At 43.4% G+C, this 27134-nt stretch overlaps 1 protein-coding gene across 1 annotated transcript in view; it reads left to right on the top strand.

Annotated features, from left to right (window-relative positions):
- Positions 1-4685: 4685 nt before the first annotated feature.
- Positions 4686-27134, top strand: part of DENND5B (DENN domain containing 5B) — a 104437-nt gene continuing 81988 nt past the window's right edge. The window contains exon 1 of the mRNA XM_033057705.2: positions 4686-4812. Within this exon, the coding sequence (XP_032913596.1) occupies positions 4701-4812 (112 nt within the window). The 5' untranslated portion in view covers positions 4686-4700. The remainder of the gene's footprint in view (positions 4813-27134) is intronic.

The raw sequence follows: 27134 nt of genomic DNA, 5'->3' as shown, positions 1-27134 counted from the left end.
ACTTCCCCACTCCAAGACTATACCCTTGAGGAGGCAGATTCAGGCTGGGGGAAGGTTGAAAGGCCAGAGAGGAGGCCAGCCCTGAAGCAGAGCTGCTTCCTCAGCAGAGGGATGAGCTGCATGCTGAGAAGCCTGGCTTTCAGCATGATGATGATGTGAATGAAAACGGACAACACAGTTCCATCTCTGCGTATGTTTTGGGATTCTGTTTGCTGATGGTGAACTGGATGCACTCAGGAGAGGCAGATGAGGCTACAGATTTGTTTGTGAAGGAAGCAGTGGGAACATAGAGCCAGTCCCAGGAAGGAGAGGGGGAAAAGGTGCAATAAACTGTTGCATAATTTCAGTTGCCTCATGAAACCTCTACCTCAAGGATCCTCTCAGAAAGCAGATAAGAGTGGAATGCATCCATGTGTGTTTGCAGTGCAAGGGCATGTGGATGATGAATGTACATAAAATTAATAAAATGCAATGGGCTACAATAGAGAATTCAAGATTTAAAACCTTCAAATTTTAAATCACTAGAGCCTCAGAGGTCCTATGGCAGAGATTCTGGAAAGTAATAATCTTTTACTTTATCTGTAAGTCTGCTGTATGAATAGTAATTGCACAATGTGGCAGAGGAAAACCATGTGCTTTTATTTAAGTTTAATCTTTATAGATATGAAGCAGGTTTAGAAGGTGAGCTATTTGCTTTAGTAGTATTATGATTTGATTAGATATTACAATATGTGCCTGCAGTATCTGCTTTCTAAGCAATGATGGATTGGGCTGGAGGAAGTGTTCCTTGCTTTATGGCTTATTTGGGTTTAGACCCTAAGGTAGCCAACACTTTTTCCATGCTCTAAGCAGTCTTCTTGCCTAAGCTCAGAGAATGAAAATTGCATTCTTTATGAACCTCTCTATAAAATCTTCTGCTGCTGTTGTTTTTCTTACTTCTGCTATAGACTCTTCCACACTTTGTGCCAGAATGATTTGCGTTTTGGTCTTACAGTCCATCCCTAACCCATCCTTATCCCATTTCTTTCAGGTGACTATTCACATCCAGCTCCAATGAAGGAGCTGACAACGCTTGTCAACTGAAAGTCAGCCAATGGTTGAAATGTTCTGAGCATTACAAACCTTTGTATTGCATCTTAGTGGTTTTCCTTCCTTTCACCCTACAGGATCTCATGACCCCATAGATACTAGAGCAAAACAGGAGAGGCTTTCAATGGAAAATCAATGTGGCTTGGCAGCTTGTAAAAGATCTTAGGGAACTGTAGACCTGTGTGGAGGAGTGAGCAATCCATCACAGCAGCATGATTTCCAATTCATGGATGAATGATGAAGAAAATAGAAAGTGAAGCAACAGTGTCACAGCAAGGGGAAGGGACTTAATCTTTAAATAGCAGGTTTTTCCACCTCTCTGAAGCATTGGGCATGGGCTCCTTGCAGAAGTAGGACAAAGAACTTGATGGTCTGATCTTTTATGGCAGATCCTAAGGGCAGTGGAAGCTGACACACTTGTTAGTATTTGACCCAGTTTAACAGGTTATGAGGAACAAAGACTCACTGTGAGGTTATGGAGAGGGAAATCTGAACCAAATTGACATTGAGAGAAATATTCATGGCAACTAGAGATCCAACTACCTAAGGAAGAACAAATCTGCCAAATCAAAAACCTTCCCTTGCTTTGTTGTGCCAGTAACAATCCAGCTGGTGAAGGAACAAAGCTGCTGCCAGGAGAGAGCAGATCAAAGTGAAAGGTCACAGGCAGATCTGATCTATGCCAATAAGTTTTTTGTGCTTGTCCCAGTCTGAAATTCTCAGTCCTACCTTATTCCTGTTCCTTGGAGGAACATGTAAGAAGTTCTGACACTGGTTTATGCTCTGCTGTGCCAGTGATAAACCTTATCTCCCCGGGGTTATTGTTAATATGATTTGAATAGAGGACACTCATCCTGTTCAAATCCCTTGTGGAACTTCAACACTTTTTGTTGCTGAAAGGCAAAAATACTCATAATCCCATCCAGTTATCTCTGATCATCCTAGATGTGTCTCATGGTGCAATCCTATCAGACACTGCTGCTTCCCAGGCTGTACAAATATTTTTTCACGGCATTTGGCTGATTAGTTAGTATGTGCAACATTTTGTGATGTTTTAGGCCTCACCTTTGTTTTTCTCTCACTCTTGCAAGAAGCTCCACAGCACCTTCCTGCTGTGACTTTTGTAAAATTTAAGCACTCAATGTTGCAAGTAGAGCAGAAGTACTGAAAGCAGGGTAGCCTTTTAAGGAGGCACTGATGATCAGTGCAGAGTGGGTTTGGATGGTGAAAAGACACCCCAAATGCCTAGATTTTGCTAAAATTAAAGTTACAGATTCCTTGGGATGAGAGCCAGGATGGAGGGGGGAAAAAAACCTGTAAGAGTGAAGAAGTTACCCAAAGGCAGTGTGCAGTGTCTAAAGTTAGATCAGCTTGGAAGGAAAGACCAGAATAACTTAGATGGAGGGGTTTAGGGGAGAAAATCCAGGCCCAGGGACATGACATATCTTACCAGAGCCCAGGCAAGCTGGGTCTGCTGGCACTGCCTGGCAAAAGATCTGGCCTCATTAGGATGACTTTTGTGCCCAGATGAATAGTCTTAGGAGAAGAAATCAGTGCCCCCACAAAATTCCCCCACAAAAAAGTGTCTGTGGGAGGTGGATGTGCAGAAATGGGAGCTCAACCTCACAGCTAACCCAGGAAGAATGAATTTATTATTTTTACACCTCCAATCCCATGTATTGTGCTTTTTTCTATTGTTTAATGCTCTATGCACTACTGATTTTATTGAGATTGAGGTGTCTGCGCACTGAATTTTATTCAAGCAAAAAATGCTGCCCTGTACAGTAGACAGCTAAACCAAAGCAATCTAGAACCTGCTAGCAGCTGGTTTTTACTGAAGGTAAAAAGGTCAGAACCATTGTGCTAATTTTTGGGTTGTTTTTAGAAGCAGTCTTAACTCATACATCCTTTAGAGAGGCTGGTGAAGAAGCCTCTGTCTTGGACTTCCTGGAGACATCAATGCCATTGGGCCTCAAAAAACAGAGATACCTACAATATGAGCGCTTGGTTTTGAATGAGAATAAAAGACTGACTTGTCAAGCTCTTATCATCTGACCTAAAGCTGAATAAGCAAATACATGCAAGTTAATAAACAAACCAAACTAAATAAAACAACCTAGCTCTGGTGCAAAGTCGAGAAAATGACTGGTCTCATGGAAAATTTCTCTGCAGCTCCAGCAAGGTTCAAGTTGTTACTGAGTGCTGCAACTACAAGAATTGAGGATTGTGAGAGAGGATTCATCCTCTTATTTTTTTGAATTAGAGATTGGGGTTATTGGGAAGGGAAAAAATTAGTTTAGCTCTTATCTGCTTTCACTAGAACACTACAGGAAGTTAAGAAATAAAAGGGAATAAAATTGGTTAATGTGATGGGATGAAGAGAGAGAGAGACACTGACCTAGGTGGCTTCCAGGTTAGACAGTTACTCCATGTACCTCCGTAAAATGACAGATGCTGGATGCAATATCAGTTTCCTCGTAGGCATTTTCTTATCAAAGGCACCTGTTGAACAAGGACAAAAGTAAACCATAAAAAGAAAAGATGTGATTCACACTGCTAAGAGATAAAATAAAGGGTCAGAGGAGTCCACAGTAAGAAAATGACAAGGCTGCAATTATTACAGACGGCATGGACCAAGACTAATAAATAGATAAAACACAAAAGGATGAAAGTGAAAATACTGAATTCTGCCAGCAACCTCCTTATGATGTCTAGATATCAGAATTATCAATATATGGAAGATGTCATCACTTTGGAGAAGAAAGAGTTAGAACTTCAGCAGAATCATCTCTATAAGTCAGTGCTGCTCCCGGACGCAGCCGCCAGTATTTTGGCATCGAGTGATCCTAACGAGAAAGATTCTAGCAGCTGGGGTAAAATAACGCCGATTTCTTTAGGGACGCGGCAGAATAGCCAGTAAATCTTAAATAAACTGGGAACGAAGCAACATTTTAGATTTTTGCTTTGAAACGGAGTAGGGAAGGGGAGGGAAGAAACAGCTCTCCCAAAACGTGGTACGAGCGGGAGCGGAGACGCACAAAAGCCATCCGCCGCGGGTGGTGGCTGCTGCTTCCACAATCGCCTGGGGAGGAGAAGTCGTTGTTTCCCCCGGCAGCATTCCCGCAGGAAGCGCTCAGCGGGCTCGGGCTCGGCCCGTTCCGGCAGCGGGAGCTCCCTCCTGGGGCGGGGGGGAAGAGACATTCCCGGTAGGAAGCGGCACCGTCTCCTGCCTTATTTGAACAAAGCCAGCCTCTCCCGCTCACACGCGGGGGAGCGTTAAGCTTTCACCGCATACCGCGGGGATTGCGGACACCCCGGGTGACAAAGCCGCCCGCGGCTCTCCCGACGCGCCGGGAGGGCCGGGCCGAGGGCCGGCCGCGCAGGGTTTAAATGGCCCGCGGGGGCGGTCCGGCAGCGCGCCGCGTCCCGCCCGTCCCCGCCCCGCTCAGCTGACAGCGGGGCCGCCCGCCGGAGCCGCCGCCGCCGCCGCCGCCGCCGCTCGGTGCCCGCCTGCGCGGCCCCGCGGGGATGGGGCTGGGGGGCGGCGCGCCGTGACCGGCCCGCGGGCGCGCCCGAGCCGCGCTGTGCCGCACCGAGCCGCCGCCGGCGGGATGAGCGGGAGCGGCAACCCCGGGCCCGGCGCGGCGCCCTGCCGCTTCGCCCACTACTTCGTGCTGTGCGGCATCGACGCGGAGAGCGGGCTGGAGCCCGACGAGCTGGCAGGTGAGCGGCGCCGCTGGGAGGCCTCGCCCGCGCCCGCACCGCTGCGGCTCGCCGGGCGTCTGGGATGCGCTGCCTCAAAATGTCTGCTCCCCCCGAGGAGGGAAGGGGGAGGAGGGGGCGCCGCGGCGGTGGGAGCCGCAGGGAGGGAGCCACTGTGGAGGATAAAGCATCCTTCGAAGGGGCTCGTGGAGCATCCCCCCGAGGGCAGCTCCGGCCGGGCGGCGGGCAGCGCGGGGGATGCATCGTGCCCGCAGGTCGGGCAGCGCTGGCCCAGGTCCCCGATGGTGGCGGGGACTGGCAGCCCCCGGCGGGTGGGCTCAGTGGCCGCCGGCGGGAGAAGGGAGCCCAGGGCTCGGAACTGGAGGGAGCCGAATGACCGAGCTTTCTACCGGGGCAGATGCGTTTTCTTCAGTATCTGCACTGGAAAGGAGGGGGAGGGATCTGGAAAGAACTGAATATGTTAATGGTATCGCATCTTTATTATGTCTGTTCAGATCTTTTGTGTATTCGGAAATAATCTTCCTCCATCCTTCTTTCCTCCACCACCCCAAAATGTTAGAGGAAAAAAGGAACAAAAGTATTGCTGTAGGCTCTAACACATTTTCTAAAATATTTATTTTTGGTGGGTTCATGACTGGATATGTGCTGATTACATTGGCATAGGGCAGCAGTTCTTCCTCAATGTCACTTTTGTTTATGCAAAAGAAGCTATTTAAATCAGGTTTTTACATATAAAATTTGATCAACTTCCAGCTTAATAACAGGTATTAATCGCATGGAAGCTGAGCGTTTCCTCATGGAGTTAGGAGTTCGGAAGTGTTAAAGTGCCAGTGTTTGCCCATTCCCGTGTGCTCACACTGCAGGCAAGGGAGCTGTGCGTGGCTGAAGTTGAAGGCAGCTGTAGCTGTCACAGTGAGCACCTCTGCCTGGCAGTGGGATCCTGAGGATGGGATCCTAATGAGCTCTCCGCAGCTATTGCATCAGGAAGTACCTTACCTTCTCGTTGTGTAAGAGAAAGACGTGATGATGTATATCAGTGGTCAATGTACACTGGTTGAAGTTCATGTTTTTGTCACCAGTAAAAGGGGTGGATGCACGTATGTTTCCAAGGAACAACTTTCCAAGGAGCCTTATCTTAAGGCAGGGTAATTAAGTCTCTTCCCTTGGTGAGCACACTGGCCATGGGATCTCCAAGTTGAAGCATGTATTTTCATCTCTTTGTTTTTTTCACGTGTACTTGTGACCGCAGTTGCGTGTTTTCAGTTCTGCTGCTTTTAGTAGAAAACTCCTGACTTGTGAGCCACCTCCCAGCTGATGGCATACAGGGTTTGATTTGCATTATATGACCTATTGGGGTTTCAGCTACCTAAACTTTGAGTCATCTGTCAGAAAAGAAACTGTTTTTAAGCTGTGTTGGCTAGTAGGCTGCGCCTTCCCTGATGTACCCGGACTTTCCAAGTTGTCTTTTGTGGATTTCTGCACCATTTCCCAGGGAAGTGCACAGGTATGTTCCTGTGGAGCACTGCTCAAGGACAGCCTGAGTATGGTGGGTTTGTGCAAATGTTGTGTCTCGACTACAGAGCTCCTCTTCCATGGTCATTCAGTAGGTTTGGCTGAACTGCTCTGGTAACACTAAGCAGATTCAAAGCTAAAATAATCTCCCTCTTCATTTTTCAGTGAAAGAAAGTAATTTAGGCACATCTAGGATATACCCATTTATAAAACACAGTGCAACTGTGACTAATTTCAAAGAGAAATTAGCAATTTTCAAAGCAATGTCTTTGTAACTGGTTTAAACTAGGCAAGGTCCAGCAATATAGTTTGGCTATACAAACATTTTTGGTAATGTCAGTTTGGGAGCCATTCTAAATACCTTAGGAGGGTTGGGATGTGATAGAGGAAGAAGTGGAGTAACAGAAGTATGATGGGACTTAATATTGCCACTGAGCAATGTTATATTTTTAGGGACTCGTGACAGGAGCTTTCTGCTATCAGCTGGGAGCTCAGCAGTGGGAAATGCTGGGGAGGAACAGGGAGTGCTGTGAGCCACAAATATAATGCAGCCATGGAAAAATTAACTCTGGTTTGAGATGTAGCTGAGAAAACATTTCTGTTAAAGGCTGGGGAGTACTAATGCTGCTGTAGGCTGGCAGTAGTGAGAGCCCACCTAGAAATCTGTGTTACAGGTCTCAAAACCCAGGGTACTGTGGTTGAATTCGCTGCTATAATGGGTGGGGAGAAAGATGCTTGATGGAACAGAAAGTCTGTTCTATCACAGGAAACCTACAAATAGCTATTCTTTCTAAATTGCTCTTTGTAGAAGTAAATGACCCTGTTCTTTCAGTATTATGTAGCTGTGATAGCTACATCTTGCTGTCCTTGTGCTTAAAGAGTTTGTTGAGGTAAGTCACAAGGCATCAATGAAAAGTTGCTGACTTAAGCTGCTGCACAGATCATCCCCAGTTTAGCAAAAAAAAAAAGTAATGAAGAACCTGCTTATCTCCAAACCTGTGAATCCCTTGGCAGCCAGTGTTCAGAAAGCACCCTGCTTGCCCCAGCTCTGACTGATGGAGCTGCCTTAGGGCTGAGCAAAGGAGCAGGAGAAAGGACAAGAGGAGCTCTGCTCCTGCTCTGGACGCCCCAGAGCATCTCCTGTGAAGAGAGAAGCAGGAGTTAGAAAATCCTTGAAGATCTGAGATGAACTCGGAGGTGAGCTGCTGATATCCAGGCAGCTCACCGTGGTACATGGTATGCTAAGGAACTGCCTGTGAGTCAGCTCTGGCTCATCTGGAGCTCCCTGACCTGTGCCCTGCCTTTGCTGGGGACAGCCCAGGACTCTCCCCTGTGTGGAGGCTTTCCTTGCTTTAAGCCCAAACTTACTTTCCACAAAAACTCTCTTCAATTAAAAACAAACAAAAAAACCCACCAAAAAATCCTCATCTACTGCATCGGGCATGGAAGTGGAATGTTTCGGTGTTACTTGTGAAAGCAGGGCAAAGAACTGCTTTTCTAATTCTTGTGGTGTTGATAGGTTTGTTCAGAAAATGAAATAAAATCAACATTTATGGTTGTATAACATTTTGACATGATTTTAGGGAAGAGTATTTTTTTTCTAGTTCTTGTTCTACTGAATGGATGCTCAGGGTTTAAAATAAGCTTGGTAGATGAGAATTTTCCACCAAGAAAGTGGTTAATTTTTATTCGATTATTTTTGTCTTTTGAATGTACAAAGTTTTCTGGTACAGATTTTTTGTTGTTGCTGTTTGTTTTTGTTGTTTTCTTTTTTTTTCTTCTTTCTCTTTTTTTTTCTTTTGGGTAGTGAGTTGCTCTACAGCTGGCTCTTCAGATGGCTGATTTGGGGTTTTTAAGTGAACTAATTTTGAACAGCTGAAAGCTGTTTACCTATTGCTCAACTTGTTAGTGTATCTAGGCACACAACAAAATTGTGTGTAGATCATGATGTTGTCAAAACACTTATGGCGCTTATCACAAAACTCTCGCTCAAGGATGGAAGGGAAAAAAACCCCATTTTTTTTCCCCCAGAGACTTTTTTCCAGGCTTTTTCCAAAGACTTCAGGAAAGGAAACTATCTAAGAATTTCTTGGTGTTTAATAGGTGGAGAAAGCTAAGATAAAAGTAGGGTATTTGATGTGAAATATCTTGCAAAGCGTGTAAAGTTCAGTATTGGTTTCAGTGCCCTGTTGAACTTCACTAAAGTAGGGTATAGGGAGCTTTTTTGTCATGTTTAAAGCTGATGGAAAATAAATTTCAGTTCGCTTTCCTCTTCAGGCCTGTTTCTTTCAGGTAAAGCCATCTTGAGACTATCAGCTTTGGAACTGCATGTGCTCGAATGAATTTGTTACAGTAAATATTTAACATTGCATGTAACAAGAAGAACTAGCTGTTCATTACATTGTTTCTGTCATATATTTTGCTACACTGTATGAGCTTCATGTTCATACATTGTGACCTGTATAAGTAGGGCACAAAGTTTTCTAGCTGTAGCAGCTTTTACTGTTCGCTTGGGCAACATGTTGCATTTTGTAGTATCTTGTTTTGAGTGTCATACGCTACAATTTAGAAAAATCCAGAATACATGACTCAATTAAAAATACACTTTATTGGGAAAGTAATGTAATGCAGTGGAGGAAAGTAGGGACAGAATTAGGGATGGGTGTCTTGTTCTGAAGTGGAAGAACTGGTCTCCATTGAGGGTGCACTAAGGAGGAAGACAAAGTGCAGTAAGCCAGTGTGGGAACTGGGACTTGAAGGACTATCTTGGATGGTGCCTTCTCTGTCTTAGAACATGAATATTGTTGGAGTTATGATAGCCTGCTTGCTGTGTGAAAAGATTTATTCGCGTTTTATAGGGTTTTTTCCCCCACATGAACAGTAAATGTTACCTTACACTGTCTAGTTTTGGCCATTATGTAACGATTCAATGTCTTACTGTCCCATTCAGTGTATACTTGGAAACTGAACAGAGCTTCATTACTCTACTTTTAAGATCAAGTTCTTTATTTTAATGACCAACAAAGCAGAGAGTGGATACTGGTCATGCTCACTGAAAGTGCTGAATGTCTTGGCAAAAATGTGCATTTCTTTTACCTCATGCTATTTCCTTACAAATATCCACATTAATTTCCCTTCAATGAAACGCTGAGATTCAAACGGGGTATGCTGCAGTCTGGCTAACTGTGCTTCTTATCTAGTAGGCTCATATTTTTAGAAAGCTAAAAGACTTTTTTGTCCTTGTGCATGCTTGGCAGTGGTGTGCTCACTCCTTGCAGAGCCTCCCCACCGCCTGTACCGTTCTCCTTCACGCTTCCCCCGTGCCAGGTCTGTGCGCGGCGCGCACTGCCAGGAAACTTGGTGGCATTACTACAGCGATACAACTGCTTGTGTGCATGGCTTTTCTGAAAATAGGCAATTGGATCTTTTCCTAGCTTGCTGGAAATAGACTAAGTTTCCCTATACCGAGGAATATCTGATTAGTTGTGATTGCTGTTCGTGACTTACGCAATTGATGCAAATGGAAAGCAGGCTACGGAAGTTTTGCTTTTCATTTTTAAGTACAGTCCAGATTTGCACAAAGAATTTTTAGAGGGATTGTCCAGATTAAGTAACCTGGATGTGGATGAGAATGGTGCAAACAGAGGCAGAGATGGCTTATGCTGTTCAAGTTACCAGAATTTAACTGCTCCTCAGAAGTAGTTGAGGTTGATTGCTTAGGCTTTCTCATCTTTGCATGGCTTGTGGGAGGGATGGAATTCAGCATTTCTCCAGCCACCCTTAAGAAGTGATGCTCAAATGCAGCATTAAATTTGACATTATAACTGGAAAAAAAAACAAGTCTCATGGATTAGATATTGGATGGACTAGCTGGTTTATTGAAGTAACTGTCAGTTACAAAAAGAAAACAAAACACCATTTTTTGTGAACTGTCATAGTAATAGGGAAATACTGTGCATTCGTTTAGGAAACCTGTTTGATAGAAATCTAAGCTGGGTTAATATTTTGTTCATGTGAAACCAAATCTTGTTCTGCATAGATAAAGTGTTGCTTTTCTAGTTAAAGTAGTATGGAGATAATCCCTGCTTTTGGGAAACCAAAATTGGGTGCTGAAACAGAAATAATGTTTCTGCTCTCTTCTACATCTTTCTCTCTTCTACATCTTTAAAGGTGGTGGCATGGATAGTTGCCATAATGGTTCATTCTTTACCTTCTTTTTGCTATTGGAGGAAACCAGAATTCCATTGTAATACCATAAAGATTTTTATTTTATTTTTAAAACATCTGAATTATGCATTAAAGACTTTGCTCCTATAGGAGGATTTCTATAGCAGCCAAAGGAAATAGAGCTTTTTATAAAGAACTGTCAATATTATTGACAAGTATGATCTCCAGTTACAATAACCTTTAATAAGGAGTAACTCTCTTGCTCACTTGGATAACAGACCATTTGTGGAATTGCTGATGGCTGTGACGTATTGCTGTGTTTTAGCAATAGCACTTTCATTCTCTATCTGTATATATGCCAGAGAAATGCTGGATTTAAATGCTTACCCAGCCCTGGTGTGATTATTCTGTTATACATTTGCCTTCATCTGAGTTTTTTATACTGTATTCCTTAGAAAATAATGTACCTTAGAAAATAAGGTACTGATTGGACTTGAAAAACATCATTATTCCTATCAACAGCACTGACTCACTAATGCTAAACCAAGGAGAATTCCTTGTACTTTGCTTGCCAGATAAGCTGCTGTTTTGATTTCCACTTAGGAGGACTAAAGCCTCTTGCGCGCTCAGAGGCTGCTTGGCTGCAGGTGGCTGCTGCGGTAGCACAGAAGGTGTGACAGTGTACATGAGGGGGCTTTTTCAGTGACAATCCCAGGAGCTGCCCTGTTAGTATTGCAGGAGGCAGTCCCTTTCCTAGACACACTGTAAATGCAGTAGTAATCAAAGCAATGCCAGGCAGAGTGGCTGAGCTGCTGTCCTTTATAAGAACGACCTAAATCCAGCCCTAATCTTGTTCCTGCGCATCAGCCTGAAGTCGCTGCTGGCCCCATCCTGATGGCTTAGTGGTGCAGTGGCTGTGGAGAGACGGGGTGCCAGGCCCACAGCCGCTTGCCTGGGGGCACAGAGCTCTGAAAGACGAACGTGGCACACCCCAGGGAGTGCAGCAGTGCTGGATTGGGCTTGGCACGGCTGTGTGTCAGTGGGGTGGGTATGGATGCGGTGGCTGTGAGCCTGAGGTCAAGGTCCCTGCTGCCAGGGGAGAGGCTCCTGTGTTGGTGTCCCCCTCAGGGTGCTGCAGGATGGTGGCACCTGGGGCAAGGCGATGCCCACCTCTGCGAATGGAAGAGCAGTAACCATAAATATGTCAGAATTGCTCAGGGCAGTGAATGACTGTAGTATTGATTTCTCTGCTCAGTTGTTTTCCCGTGTCCTCGCCAGAGCCATTTCCCAGTGCTGCAGGAGCTGTGCCAGTGCCTTGACACCCTTCCCGCAGCTTTCCTGTGCCAATGCAGAGCTCCACGTAGGAATAGCTCCAAAATGAGCTGCTTCAGGAGAGGCTGAGCTGCACGTAAGCCAGCAGGGCAAGGGTGTCAGGGCTCTCTTGCCTGCCTTCTTTCACCCGCTTGTCATGGACTAATCACGTTGTCCTTAATGCCAGCTCGTCCCTAAAACATGCTGGCAAGTACAGCCTGCAAAGCCTCTCTGTGGGCTGGCACTGGATACGCTGCTGGCACACTGCTCCTGCTGCAGTTCTGGTCTGTTGCAATGAGGGCTGGAGTCAAGGAGAAATGTGAATGAAGGGAAAAAAACCAAACAGTGTGTGCACTTTGATGCAGTTAGTGATGTCGTCTTTGGCTGGTGCTGTTAGAGATCACGTAGGACCACTTGCATAGGTGGAAAGAACAAGTAGCTTCTTCAGCCACCTCTGGTGTGCATGGAGAGGAATTGTGAATATGTGAATCTCTATATAGTTCAGGAGTGTAACCATCAAATAGCAGAAATATATACAGTAGGAAAAAATTGCATTGAAGAAAACCAGATTTGGTCAGGAAACAGTAAGACTTCACTGTGGTGTTTTGATCACATTAGGCATATTGATAATCTCAAAAGTAATTAGGGAAGAAATGGTGATAGGTCATCATAGCAAAAGAAACATACTGGGGAGATGGTGAATGTGTGACAGACTGCTGAGGCATCAGATACAGGCATGGCTGGAAGAAACTTCTGTTATATTAACAGTATGAAAATATAAGCAACGCCATTTGTGCTTCTTGCTTGCAGTAAAGGTAATTCTAAATTAGCTGTCTGATCATTGTATCTCAAATAAAGATTCCCTCATTAGGGTGTCCTAGGCTTGGTGGAGGTGCCTGGCTGAAAATGTGAGGCCATTCTCTTTTGAGGTCTGAGGTGTTGCTTTTACCTCCATACCCACCCAAGCCATGAAAAATAGCCTCAAAACATCCAAGCAGATGCTTAGAGAGTGAAATGGGAAGAGTATTCCCATGCTAATACATACTCTGTGATTTGAAGGACTTTGCCAGATCTCAGTGACCTGCTTCAAGTGATAGTAAAAAAATTAACTCTTAGTAGAATATGATATTAGAGTGAAAAGTCTGGTTTTGGTGGATCTATAAAGAAAACGGGTCCTCTCACTGGAGAATAACCTTGGCAATTTCATACAAACATGTCAGCTGTTCTTGGTTTGTGTTCAGAGGCAATGTTTAAATATGTCAGTCTTGTAGAGTGAGCGTTCGCCTCACCCTGGAGCATGAATTTGCGTTTGCTTTACAGTCATTTTAATCATCAAATTGCAATAATAATTCTGGGATCTGGTAGCACTTTGCAAAACCCTATTAAGCTTTATATCAAGCTTGATATGGAGTCAAATCATCCTTTGAATCTGTGTGAGTAGTAAGTTGCACAGCATAAAAGTCAGAAGTATCCTCTGTCCACCCCCTTCTTGGTATTCTCTTGTCATGTTAAAGACTAACATGTGGAAGGGTAAAGGGGCTTAATCTGAAACACCATTCTGTGTAAACAATGACAGGATTAAACAAAATGAAAAAAAACCAAGCTCAACTGTCATGGGTGTGTAGTGGCTGCTGCTTTTCACAGATGAGTGAAATTATTTGTATAAATTTGCATTTTGCCCATAGCATCTCTATAAACCTCTACTCATTTCCATGAAGAGCTGTTTCCACATACAAGCGGATTGGCATGTGGTGGCACACGATGTGATGTCATGTCACTTGTGGGAGGAGGAGCTGAAGTTACAAGGGAAGAGCAAGTATTGCCACGTTTGCTCCTTACACGAGGCTGCCCAGGTATCAGAGGTGCTTTGAGTCCCTTGTGGCTGAAACACAAGAGGGCTGAGCTCCTGGTAGTGAAATGATGAAACCCAGAACTAACTTATCTGGTAATTCCTCAATGAAATATTGATCAGCTGGGCCAAGCAGCGTGCTTTGGACTGACCAGCATTTGGAATGCAGCTGGAGCCTTCTGGGAGAGGATGCTGCTGTCATGGTCCAAAATAGGTATTGCTTACACTGACTTCAGGTGTCTGACAGGTTCTGCATCTGTATTCTCACTGAGAACCTGGAGCCTGCCTGGAGGGTCCAAATCACTTGCTTAAGAGCCCCCTTCTCCTGCTTTTTCTCCAGATTGCTGCTGAGATTAATCCAGTCAGATGGTGTCAATACCTTCTGCTGGGCTCTCGGATCTCCCCTGAGATGCTCAGGAAAGAGAATTGAGACTTGTTGTTTTAAGTTCAAATTATGAAGTATTTGAGCAAAGAATGCAATATGCAATTGAATAAATATTTGGCTTTTCATTGTTGAGGGAGGGGAGGATTTGCTGATGAGTTAGTTATTCACACAATACTATTTTTCCATCAGCATTCGCACTTGATATTCTTGTTTGTTTTATGCTGTGCAATACTTTGACATGAATTTAAAATGAAGAGCAATTTAATGTTTAAAAACAAAACATCAGCTCTGTTAACACAAACTTTCAGCTGTGATGCTGGCTGGTGTGGAAGAGATAAAGGGCTGCTGCACTGCTTCTAGAATTGGACTTTTTTGTAATGTAGATTTTCTGATTTCTCACTTTATTTATTCTTCCAGTAAAGCTATAGGAAAATACACAGTGCTAAATATTTGAGGAAGAATTCACACTTTTTGTTTAAAAAAAAAAAAAACAACAAAACTAAAGAATCCAAACAAAACCAACAGAAAGGCTGAAAACACCCAACCCTCTACAATTTTGTGAGAATATGAGGATTAAATGTTGGTCATGGCTCACACTGCTTGAAAACTGCCAGGTGCTTTATAAAAATGACTGATGGTAGATGTGTGCAAAACTGTGAAGGGTGTATTTTGCTGTACATGATGCCTTGTAAGCACTGCAGGAATATCAAGGCCAGGAAGAATGGTATTACAGTGTCTTTAATGTACCTGCTTTGAGGTTGTCAGCCTTTGTCTGTAACCACCATTGCCATGAATCCATTAAGGGAGGACATTTATCTCTGGAAATCAGGACAGCAGCTATTCAACATGGATGGATTAGGTGTTTAGCCTTTTCCCAAGATGAAGATGATGCTGTTCAAAATAGATTTCTCTTACAACATATTTGCAAATATGTTGACTCTTTCTGGCTTCAGTGAGTATGATAGCAGATGTTGTTTGACTCTCTTAATTCAAACAGGGATGTGTTGTCTAGTGTTGTCTCAAATTGGGGAATGACTAAGAATTAAAGAATCCTGGTGTAGGGAATGCTATTAAGTAATAATTTTTTTCCTCTATAAATATGAACATCTGCATAGGGTGAGGCAGCTGTAGCTGTGGTCTGCTGTTGCACTTAGCAGAAGGGGAATGTTAACTTTTACAACAGCAGTTCTGGGTAATAACTTACTGTCATTTCTATGCCCACGTCTTTGTTTTTTTTGTTTTCTCTCTGCTTGGAGTTGCCCACAGCAGTGGTGAGTTGAGTGGGGAAAGAAAGAACCCTGTTGAAATAGACTGTTTAAAAAAAAAAAACCAAAACCAAAAAAACAAAACCAAAAAACCACCCCCAAAAAACCTCAACCAAAACAAACCCCCAAAAAACAAAAACAAACAAACAAACAAAACCCAACCAAAAAACCCCCAAAAACCTAACAACAACCAAAAACACCCCAACAAAAACCAAAAACAACCTAAAAGAGTTCAGCCTAACGTGGGCTGAACTGCCCATGAAAAGTGTGCCTTAATGAGCTCAGGCCCCTCAGCCCTGCTTTGTCCCTGTCAGCAGGTGAGAAAGAGCTGGGGTCCCTGGTGGGTGCCCTGGCTGTGACCCAGGAGCTCAGGGCCCGATTAGTTCAGCTCTTGTGCTTTGGGCTGGAATAAGAATGGCAAAACATCTTGTCTGGGGGCCAGGATGTATTCTGCTCCTCGCCTTCAGGTCCGTGCTAGCGCTGGGAAAGCCATTTGTCCAGGAACCGCAGAGAACAGGCACAGATTTAGGTCTGTCCCAGAGCTGAGAGTGAATTGTTCAGAGCAGCCATATTCTAGATACAGATCATACATGATGGTGATAGCAATCTGAGAGCTATTTGCAATTCAAAATCGGTATTGGGTGTTGGTTATTGGGTAATATTTTATCAGCACTTTGCAATAATGACTTCTGACCGTGTCCCAGTACTGCTTGTGATGCACTGAATAACTCAAAAGGGAAGATGATGCTAACTAAGCAGGAGACCATCTGTGTTGTTGATAGTGCAGTGTTATCACACTCAAAACTCAGCTTGAGTGATTGATCACACTAGGTTTGTTTCCTTTTTATTAAAAAAAAAAAATCAACCCCCAAACCAATCTTATCCTTGCAATCTTATCCTTATCTACCAACTTCTGAGCACACAGGTCAATTTAATTTTGTCAGAGATGGAACGGAAAAGAAAGGGAATTTTTTTGAGTGAAGTTCCTGCAGCTAGAGCAGAGATCCTAATTAACCTTCCAATAGTACAAAGGCTGCAGGAAGAGCAACAGCACTTTCTAAAGCAAGGGAGGCCTCTCCATGTGGGTATCCTGGCAGGGTAACTGGCAGCCCCAGAGCTGGGATCTGAGCAGAGCATGTGTTGCCTCCTGCCCATCTGGTGGGGTGGGGAGTTAAGGTAACCCCTGGTACTGAGGGGCAAGGAAGGAAGAAATATTGGAGCTAGCAGGCCTGTGTGAGCAAAAGGAGATGCAGATGAGAGGACCATGGTTTGTGTCCTGGCATCCTGTTGCATAATTCCTAGTGCTATTCACCCATACCCGTGAAACCTTACAGCTGTGATAAAGTCATCATTCTGTCTTTCTTGCTCAGCTCCTACAGTGTGATAACAGGCAGTAGGAACAAAGCTATGTTTGGCAATAAATAGCAGTTCTCAGATGCTTGTCTGCAGGGTCCAGGTCCTTCCTCAAGCGCAATGAAAGGATACAGGAGCTTGACTATATTGGTACAAGCACATCCAGAGATGTCTGTGGAAAAACACTTCTGTATCTTTTCAAAATGCACTGAATGGGAGATACAGAAGCAGAATATGCTAGGGAAGAGAGTTCTTCACTATCTTTTTCTTTCCTTATCTTCCCCCTTCCTATATTCAAGAATGAATCAGCTCATCCTCAGGCTTTATTGTTCTAAAGTGCTATTGTGACCTTTCTGATGATATTGTTAAGAACAAAAATCTGTAGTCTGATGTATTAAAGTGCTAATGATGCATTAGGAGTCATAAAACTGTATAAAGTTCATTAAATTTTGAGTAACTCCAGTAAAAGGTACTGCAAGGGATGTCTAATCACTTCGAATTTATGAGTTGTCTTGGAAGTAAATTACAATATCCAGCTGAATCTGCCTGCTGAAATAGCCTAGAAGGAGATGGCATTGCCTTGCAGTCGAAGGTTGGCAATCCATGCTTGATGAATCTGCTCACACCAAAGTGGCATTACTCCATGCTTCCAGCAGCCTTGTAATAGATGAATGCATTAATAAGCCCCTGGGTAACTGAGACAATGCTCAGGGGCCAAGGCATGTGGGGAAGGATAAACATTGCTGACTCAGTTTCTTGTTCTATTCTTGTTATTTTTTATTTTTTCCAAGCTGTGCTTTAGTGATTCTATGTTAAAGTGAGAGTACTAAAGTGCCTTCCTGCATGACTCACAGTAGCAGAGCTATTTGCATGGATTTGACCGGTTGGGTTACTTAGACCTTTTTTGTTTCCCTGAACTTTTTTTACCTGAAAAAATGTTATGATCTTCAGATGTGAAAGACTGACTCCTGGTTAGCTGCTGCTAGACCATGCTGAGTCTTTGTATGTTAGAGAGAGGCTGGGATCAAACCTCCCTTGGGGCCAGCCAGTGATCCACTGAGCCATCGTCATCTTTTGTGTGTATTCAATTAACTGGCTGGTAAAAGTGTGTGGAGGCCTCTGAGGGCTGATGACAATATGTGGTCCAAAGAGTTTGAAAATTATTCTAGCTTTAAGAGAAACAGTTTCAGGAGGCTAGTTAGCTTTTGCAGGCTTGATTATCTTTAATTTTCACCATCTGAATAGGTTTAATAAGAAAATAATTGCAGTTAAATTTAAGCAGGCTTTTGCATTCAGGAATTAAATTTCTGTTTTTCTTTCCTGTAGTAGCTTACTGGCAATTGTCTTGCTAATGCATTTAAATTCTGCTCCTTAAAAATGTATTAACTGGTTTATTTGTAGGAGGTCATCAGTTTCACAATATTGTATAAAACTGAAACCAAATCCTCCTGTCTGCAGCTGCAGTGTTAAATAGAGCATTATTGTCATGTGGTGAGCATGGCTGTCAAAACACTTCGGTCAAAGGCAGTAACATGAACAGTTCTTCTACATTAAATATTTATAGGAGAAAATGCAAACTCAGAGGGCTGCCAGCAGACAGACATACTGTTTAAATACATTGTTATGGTGGTGAGGGCATGAATCTTTGCGCTGCAGCTTTAGAAAGCAGACAGCGACCTGTTTCTCCTGCTCATGGGCTCAAGGGTGTGCTTTTTCTGCATGTGAGCATATATGAAAAGGAAAACAATAGCTGTGCACAAGGGATTTGGCTGCCAGCATCCCCCAAAATGGTCTGTTCTACTGCAGGAGCAACAGAGGAGCACAGCACAAGCCTCTCTTGTGTGCCTGGCCTCGAGGGCCAGCACGTCTTTATTTCAGGTCCTCTGGTGCAAACAGGTGGTGAACTGCAAGTGGCGAGATGCTGAGGAGAAAACCACATAATTAAATCTGGCACTGTAGTATAATAAATCTCAGTTGTATTCTTTAGCTTTCTAGACACCTTTCGAGTGGTACACAATGGCTGTGATTAATGACTGTTGTATTGTCTTAAATAATAAGCTTGAGCCTTTGGATAGGTGACATAATTTAGCCGTAATGAACGTCAGCTTCATGTGTTTGATCTCAATGCTTTGCATTTCAGTGTCGCTGTTGCCATGTCCTTGAGAGATTGTTTTATGCTGAAGAAAACCAGTAAAGGAGGGGGATGGGGAGCAATTTTTATGAGGGTGTGAAGAATCCAACCAAACTGTTGCTCTGAGGACGCTGACTTTCTTGTTGTCTCTTGTTTTTAGATATGTGAGATGAAAGTGATTTGAATTGTTCACAAACAGATCCACTGCTATTGAGAGAGCTCTTTTCTTTGATAAAAGTGTTTCTTGCTGGGAGGTGTCTACTGAGACTACCAGTGATGGGTGTTTTCTTTTGTGTGTCAAGATGCACCAAATAGCCATAGCAGGGAAAAGGCTTTTCCATCCTTTCCACATCATCGCCTCGTCCATCACCAACTCAGCAGGTTTCTCTGTTGTTTTCTCCCTGAACTGAAGGCAGCAGTTCTTTGATATGAGCTCCTACTTCTTTACATTGCCGGGATTCAGCTGGCAGACAAGAAAAAGCCTTATATTCTCTTCCCTGCAGTATCTGTGAAGAGCTTTCCCCATCTCTATGCTGTGTATCTGCAAAGTGCTTCAGCAGAGCTGGAAAGGGAGGGCTGAGAAACTACAAAGCACATCAGACCTAATTATTCAGGCAGCATAAGGGCCTTTCTTTCCTGCTTGGGATATTCATTCTTGCCTGTGTAGGTAGTTTGACTGACAGAGCGTGCCAATCCCAAAACCATTGCACTGCACCATATAAATGCTCCAACCCCAAATCCATCCTCCTTTGGGCAACCTGGCCCAAGGGGGCAGCCCTCATGTCAGGGCTTGTCAGTGGAGGGTCAATGCAGACTCTCCCCTTTGTCTTTATTTTTGCGGGGATGGTGGGGAAAGGGATTTAAAATCCCTCACCCTTTCCTATTAAGTCTGACTCATTTTGTCTGGTTTAGCGTTGTGGTAGAAAGAAACATAATGGATTTGTTAGGGTCAGTGCTTCACAATGTGATGGTTGACTTTGATGCGCAATAGGGCCTAGTTTGCCACTCCAGACAAAGGATTTGTAGGTCTTGCAGGCTGCCATCTGTTTCTAAAAGCTAGTTTTTGTGGAGAAGTGATGCAGCTTGCATGCTGAAAAAGTTGGGGTCTTTTTCTTGAGAATTGCTGTGCCCTTATATTTGAGCTTTTTCAAAACTAAACACAGTTTATTAACAACGGGACTCCCTTTTGCCTTTCCTCAGGCAGGCTGAACATCGAAATAACATTAGTGATGTGTTGACATCTTCTAAAGTATTTGTCTTTTAGAATGCACTCACTGATCCCTGAGTGGGTTCTATTCTTTTCTGCAGCCCCCACCCAAACTCTGAAATGCAACATCTGGCTGCATTCAGGTAGTTTCCCTTTATTCTGCTACATAAGCATATAAGGCACAGATCGGAGAACAAATGTTCAGCTTTCATTTGATTTTTCTCTTGTGCTGAAGTTTTGTCTTCTGCTCCCTTAAAAACAACAGAAAAACAGTTGATCATCAATGGTTGAACAGTTGATTCTGCCCCTATAATCCAGAGTAGAAATTCCTGCTTTCCTGCAGTGAGTCTGCTGCAGAGTCTCTTAAATACAGTGGCCAGCTGACCTGTAGGGCTTAGACATGCTGAAAAATACGGTCTATTTATGTGCCATGCATTAATGTGACTGTTAATGGATTGTTTCCATGTGTAACTACTGGAGGAAGCACAGAGCTGCACAGCCCAGGTCTGGAGGGCAGGAAGACATGCTGCTGCAGGATGTTATATTTAGCAAATATAACAAGTAAAGTCTCTTCAGTTTTCTTGTTTACAGCTTGAGATGAACAGGACTTCCAGCACTATAAAGAAATCCTGGATTCTGATCCTGCCCATTTGTTTAGCTCATTACTCTTCTGGTGCAGTCCTTCCTAGACACTCTTACAGTGCATTTTTCATTTTTGTTAAGGGGACTGGCTGGTGTATCTTCTGTAACTGTGCAGGTACACAGGAGCATCACTAAAAATGGGGCTGAAAGTGCTGTGTTGTGACGCTGCTGCTGAGTGTCATGTCAAGACTGTGGTGGCAGCCAAAGGAAGCTGACACCTTCCCTTTGCCACACAGCAGCCCAAGGCATGCCTCTGCAGCCATCCTGGGCATCTTGTCACTCTCCTGCAAGCCAGCATTTGCTAGCCACTGGCAGAGAGAAGGCAGGCTGCACTGGGACTCGTGCTCTCACTGCCCAGGTGCTGTGTTTCTTGCTGTTCCTGGAATTAACCTGTTCTCCAAACTTGCTCCCAGCCCTGGCCAGTGGCTTTGTGCTGGGGACTGGCTTGACAGGAGGTTTGCTGGTTCCCCTGCCCTGCTGGGCAGAAGGAAGCAGTCATCAGCTGATCAGCTGGCAGGCAGCACATCTAGTTCTGGTTCCCTATCCTGGCTTTCCTCTCAGCACCGTGCCTGAGCCAGCACTGTGCAGGCAGCAGTGAAAAGAGGATTTTTTTTTTCTTAGGGAATTAAAGGAGTAAAATGACTGTCTTTGATGTGGTGGCCTGATTCTGTACCGAGCTTTCTGCCATAGGAGCTGATAGCCTGTCCCTCTGCCAAATTTTCCTCTGAAGGGTGGAAAACACTGCTGACAAAGACCTGAGCTCCAGAAAAGTGGCATTCCTGATCAATAGGATTAATTTAAATAAGGGAGTATCCAGCTCTCGTATGAAGATGAGAGCTGATCCATAGTAGGCAGTCTAAATACAGGCTGCTTCTACTGATTCAGGCTCCTAGGTGCTCTACCTGGCTGTTTTGTGGAATTTAAATAGTTTGCCAAGGAAGGGCTTGTCAGGTAAATCTGTTTGATTTTCTTTGGAGACATGATGATGATTCAATCATCAAATATATGTGCCAGGAGTGAGCCCATCCAGCTACCTCTAAACTCCTTTGAAGCAGCAGAAAATCTTTTGTCTCCTTTTAGGTGCAGCATTGCCATGGTGTCAAGTCCCAACACCTCTATGGGACCCTAGGAAATATGCTTGAGGAAGCCCATCATTTTTATGCAGTTAATTTTAAAGCTGGAGCTGAGACTTTCTTGACTCTCTTTCACTAAAATATAGGTGACACAACAAGCTTCATGGAAGTGCAGCCATTAGCTTAAGTGAATCAGATAAAAATTGCAAGGGTTTTGTTAAGAAAAATTTGCGTCAAGTATTTCTAGGTAGTTGTGTTACAATTATATCTAAAATGAGTATTGAGTTTGAGAAGCCAACATGTTCTTTATGGTTCATTTGTGGACTCCAGGTTTTTGGCAGTGTGTATATACTGCAGATTTGGAGCTATCAAATTTATCAAAGTGGTAGGTGTATGACCCTCAGTATCTTTTTTGTGTAGTCTTTTTATTTTCTACACCAGGATAAAAAGGGGGAAGCTAAAGGAATAAACTTCTGAAGAGTGAGGACAAAAATGGTGGGATTATCATTTATAGAAACAGCAGTTGATTTAGTTGAGCCAAAGAATCTTTGGCTCTATCAGAGAAGAACTTTTTCTGTTGTACTTAATTGAATTTGCCAAGCTGGAACAAGCCCTGGCATAGCAGTTTCAACCCCTGCCTTTGCTAGTCAGCAGCATTCAGAGCTGCAGAGAAGCGATGAAAAACGCTGAGCAAATGCTGTGTGAACTGGAAAGTCAGCACTGAAATGCCTTCTTGACCTGGTTGTGATGGTCATTTCCTCCTTCTGAGTCAATTTGGGACATTTGGCATGTGTCCAGCACACAAAAACGAATTATGTTCCTCAGGGATTCTCTTTCCTGCAGGGGTCTGTGTGTGCACTCTGCACTGTCCGGGTGGGTGCCTGCACAAGCTGTGCTTTGGAGAATGCAGCTGATCTGATCAAACCTCTGTGGAGGAGGGAAACTGATTAGCTGGGAGCTGCAAGAGGAAAGCAAAAGTTTTTACATACTGTTACATAGGAGCCTTACTTTTGTCTGGAAGCAAAAGGGTTACAGTGCCTAAATCCTAAATTTGAGTCCTGATGTGGCATTCACTGTAGGTCCTGAGGAGCTTTATGTTCTGTCATTCCTGCAGTCTACTGGAAAAAATGTGTTATTTGTACAGGCAATGAAAGCATTGGCTATGAAAGCTGCAGTCATTTGCACATACAACTGGATGGTTCTGAACCAGTTCGTGATGAGTAGTCCCAGCTTGCCTAGTGAGATAGTGGGGAGCTAACATCCTACCAGATTAGTTGTTACTTGATTCGGGAAAGAGAGGAGTGGTGTGCAAATGAATGCCTTCCATTTGAGTTCATTTGGATGTAGGAGCTGCTGCTTTTGTTTGATAAACCTCATCTGCTGTAACAGTGATTTCAATTGGAGGAAGATAAATTGAGGTGGAGAAGGAAATTGGAGGGCACAGGCTCAAGCCTGAGCAGGAAGGTTGTTTTAATAACCTTGTCAAATGCGTGTTGCTCTGGTTCAGGGTAAATGCCAATTCTTCAAAGTTCTTAAGATTAAAAAAAGACAGAGACATCAGTTTTTCAGATATATTTGAAGATAATATTTGAATGCATTTGAAATGCCTCTGAAAAGCAAGCCCAGTTTCAACCAACTGAGCAAGACAGGAGAATGTGTCACTTCCTTGAGAAAACAGGCAGACTCTCTGCTGGGTTTGTTTTCCCAGTCCTGGAATGAGAGCTTTGTGTTTGTGCTATCCAAAATGCTGATTATTAAGATGTCCTGACAAAAAGGAGAAATTTAATGCAGTAAGAGAAAGAGTGTTATAGGAAGAGTGATATAGTTTATCTGTGGTCATGGGTGTGCCCCCGTGGGTGTGTGAGATTCCTGCCCTGGATTAAGGGCAATGGTGTGTGCTTCTGTTGGACCCAGAGGAAATGACTTTTGAGTGCATTGAATAATGTTGGGTGTGTGTGTATGTGTGTGTGTGAAGAATAGAAGGCAAGGAGCAGAAGCCTTTTTCTAACTTAAGGTTAAGTTTCACTTTCATTTGATGCACTGCACTAAAATAGCCCAGATACAAAGCTTGAAGTTAAAATGCACACTAAAGCTGGAATACCAACTAGTGCTTGGAAGCACTAAGTCACAGAAATTTGTAGAGAGCAAGGAGTCTGTAGCCTAAGAAATTGCAAAACCAGTAAGAGACCTGATAACCTTTTTAGGTTATAAGGCAAGAAAGATTATCAAACAAGGCAAAGAAGCACAGTGCCTGGGAAACTGAGGGCAGTGGTGCCTGTTCTTTCTCTCTATCAGTGGGGAACGCTGTGTGTGTGCAGATGCAGACGCATGTGCAGATCAAGTTGCTCTTTCCCATCACAGAAGAGCCCCATGTAACCTGATTTGTTAGAAAAGGGAGTTTCTGCAGGCTCACAGCTCTCTGAGACCCTTTTCCATTCACTAGGTAGCAATTCACTGGATATTTCTGATTGTCCTAAATGAGAGACAATGACCTCAATGGCTAACAGGGACAGCTACAAGAAGAATCCTGGAAACTTGATGGCTTCTTGTGTGCGTGTTTTCTGCGCCAGATCAGAGAATTGTTGTAACCTTTTGCATAAGGTGTCCATCAGTGATCTGAGTGAAGGAACCTGCTTCATTTGGTGCCAGGGCTCTTGCAGATGAAGGATGTGCAGTGGCACTTTTCTGTATTTTTTTTTCTGGTGCCAGATAACAACCAATTCTAATGTTCCACCAAGAGTGATCTTCTAAATCTCTCCAAACTTTTCACTTATGCTAACAGGAGAAATTTTGACATCTTGTTCCGTCACTCTGTCCCTCAGTTCATGAAGAGGAAGCTGTGGAAACATGAAACAGAAAATCAGTCTTTTTGTGTCTGTGTATGTCCATGATAAGTCAAGAAAATGTTCTTAACTTTCTTAAGGCTCTGAATATAAAAACCGTATTTCAAAATCTATGAGGTAAGAAGTAAAAAGGGAAAGTAAATGGGAAGTGCTTTTGATGAATGTTTCTAAGAGGATTTGTTGAGATAGATGACATATAGGGATTACCTCATATATATATGTATATTTGTACTACAAGATGAGCCAATGTTAAACCTCTGACAGACAAAATCACAGTATTTCTTAAATGGGTACAGCATTTACATTTTTCATGTGGTATGACTCTGATGTGGAGTCATTTCCCCAAGCTTATTCAGAAAGCTGTTGAAGCATGAGCTCAGTTACATCCAAGTTCAGCAAAACATTCAGTGAAATTAGAAACAACTCACGGCAGACAGCAGTCCTTTTTCCTTTCTCTTTGAAGCTTCCAGACAGGTAGGATGTTGTCAGCCAAGGTGATGATTTTCAGGGCTGCATCATCTTTGTCCTTACACTGCAGATACCACACAGTTCTGCAAGGTGATGGATGGCTTCTGAGGCAGGCTGCACAAGCTGTCCTGCTGTTGGAGCAGTGAGTGATGGCACTGACAAAGCACTGGCTGCAGGAACAGGAGAGCTGCAACTGTTCATGACAAATTCTAGGGGGATGTGTGACTTGATTGTGACTGTCCTGTCTGGTGACACTTAACTGCAAAAAAAGACTTTAGCCAGACTACCATGCTGAAAATCTGGGAGCATAGAGCAGATTTTGACAATTTTCAAAATTGTTATGTCCATTCACTGGTATCTGAAATTCTTTCTTTCAAAAAAAATTTTTTTCAAAAGAATTTTCAAAATTTCAAAAGAGTATTAACAAAAAAGAGGGGTTTATCTCAGGGTCTCTAAGCCTATTTTGCAAGGAGAGGTGTGGTGGAAGAGGCTTCCAAAGACTTGCTCTGACAGTAGATACCTTTCGGAAGAGAACTTCTGTGTGAAATTCATCTTCACAATACTTGCCTGAGAAACGTCTTACCACTGTCCTTGCCTTCTCTTTTACCTTCCTACATCTCTGAAGAAAAGTAGTTTCCTTTTTGAAGCATACCAGTTTAATGCAAGACAACTAATCATAGTTGCAGCCATATGTTGTATTACTGGGCTAAATTCTGTTGGAAGGCTGAATTAAAAACTGAGATGTCTCACTCAAGCAATCCCACATGTTTATTAAGTAGCTTGAGCTACAGATGCTGTTCTGTGCTGCATATCAATACCTATGTAGATTGCCAAAGAGTCAGTCTAATGCCAGAGATGGTCAAAGTGCTTTCTGTTATCCCCTAAGGGTGGTAACTCTTATGTGGGAATTCCTGTCCTGGTCAGGTGTACTGTCCATCTTGTCTAACAGCTGCTGTATACTGTAGAGTGTGATTCATGGACAGTGTTATAACTCCCCTGCAGGGAACACGTCTTTGGAAAGGTTAATTTCCACACTGAAATAGGAGGGGACTTGTGAGTGTGTGTGCATGTGCATCCTTCTGCTGAGCTCAGTATGCTGTGAAGGCAGACATGGGCAATGGCTTTTCATCCTCTACTGATACCAAAGTGAATTTTTGTTTTTCTGTCCTCTGTGCACTCAAAGTTCTTCTCTTTATGGTCATCCCCAGCATGTGAAATAATTCAGCTGATGGCTGTATAATTTTGTTCAGTTTGTTTGATGGGTGGGATTTATCCCCATTACTGTATGACCTCCCTATTTCAACTTGTACCCTTATTTTAGAAAGTGGTTTAGTCAGTTATGAGGGGGAGGTAAACAACAGAGCTTGTGATGATATTTTTGGAAGTGAGAGAGAAGAGAATGTAGTTATTTAGATTGCTTCCTTGATGCTGCCAGATTAACTTTCTGAAGACTCCCAAAGCAGGCAGATTTGGCATTTTTGAAGAATATGCTTACTGCTCTTTTACACAATATTAGGAAACTGTTTCAGCTCAGGAAGATGCTGAACCTCTCCAATAGTCTAATAAACTGCAGCTGCAGCATGTGCATTGTCCCAAAAGGGAGTTGGTGTACCCTGCCCTCTTGGAACTCTCTCTCAAGTGGTACAGCAGTCACTCAGTGCATGATTACTCATGCTTAACAAGCCATAGTCCTTCAAACAGAGCCAAGAATATGAAGAAATAAAATATTAAGCAGATTGAAGTTCAGTGCCATCATGGCGTTAATCAAAACTGCCCTCCTCCACAAAACCAGCTGAAACAAAGGAATGGACTCATCAGTATGGATTTAATTCATTTCCAAATCATTCCATCAATATGTTGATCTTTGATGTATTCATTTTATCCAGTTCATTTTTTACACAGCTTTTTTCACCAGACAATCTCAGTCCTTTACAGGAAGCAGCTTGGTATGGCAAAACTTAGTTTTTTATCAGTGGCTTTTCACATGTCTGCCAATGAAGTAGTTGTTTGTAGGCCAGAATCCTTCTAGGAGGGGCTAAAAGAGGGGATATGAAGTAATTTGGCTATTTATGGAAAGTTCAAGGTCTCACTGTCTGTGATGGTTGCCTACATCCAG

This window comes from Catharus ustulatus, chromosome 4, assembly GCF_009819885.2.
Source record: "Catharus ustulatus isolate bCatUst1 chromosome 4, bCatUst1.pri.v2, whole genome shotgun sequence".
In the NCBI taxonomy this organism is placed as follows: domain Eukaryota; kingdom Metazoa; phylum Chordata; class Aves; order Passeriformes; family Turdidae; genus Catharus; species Catharus ustulatus.
The sequence above is the reverse complement of the archived record's forward strand: the minus strand, read 5'-3'. Positions and strand labels throughout refer to the sequence as shown.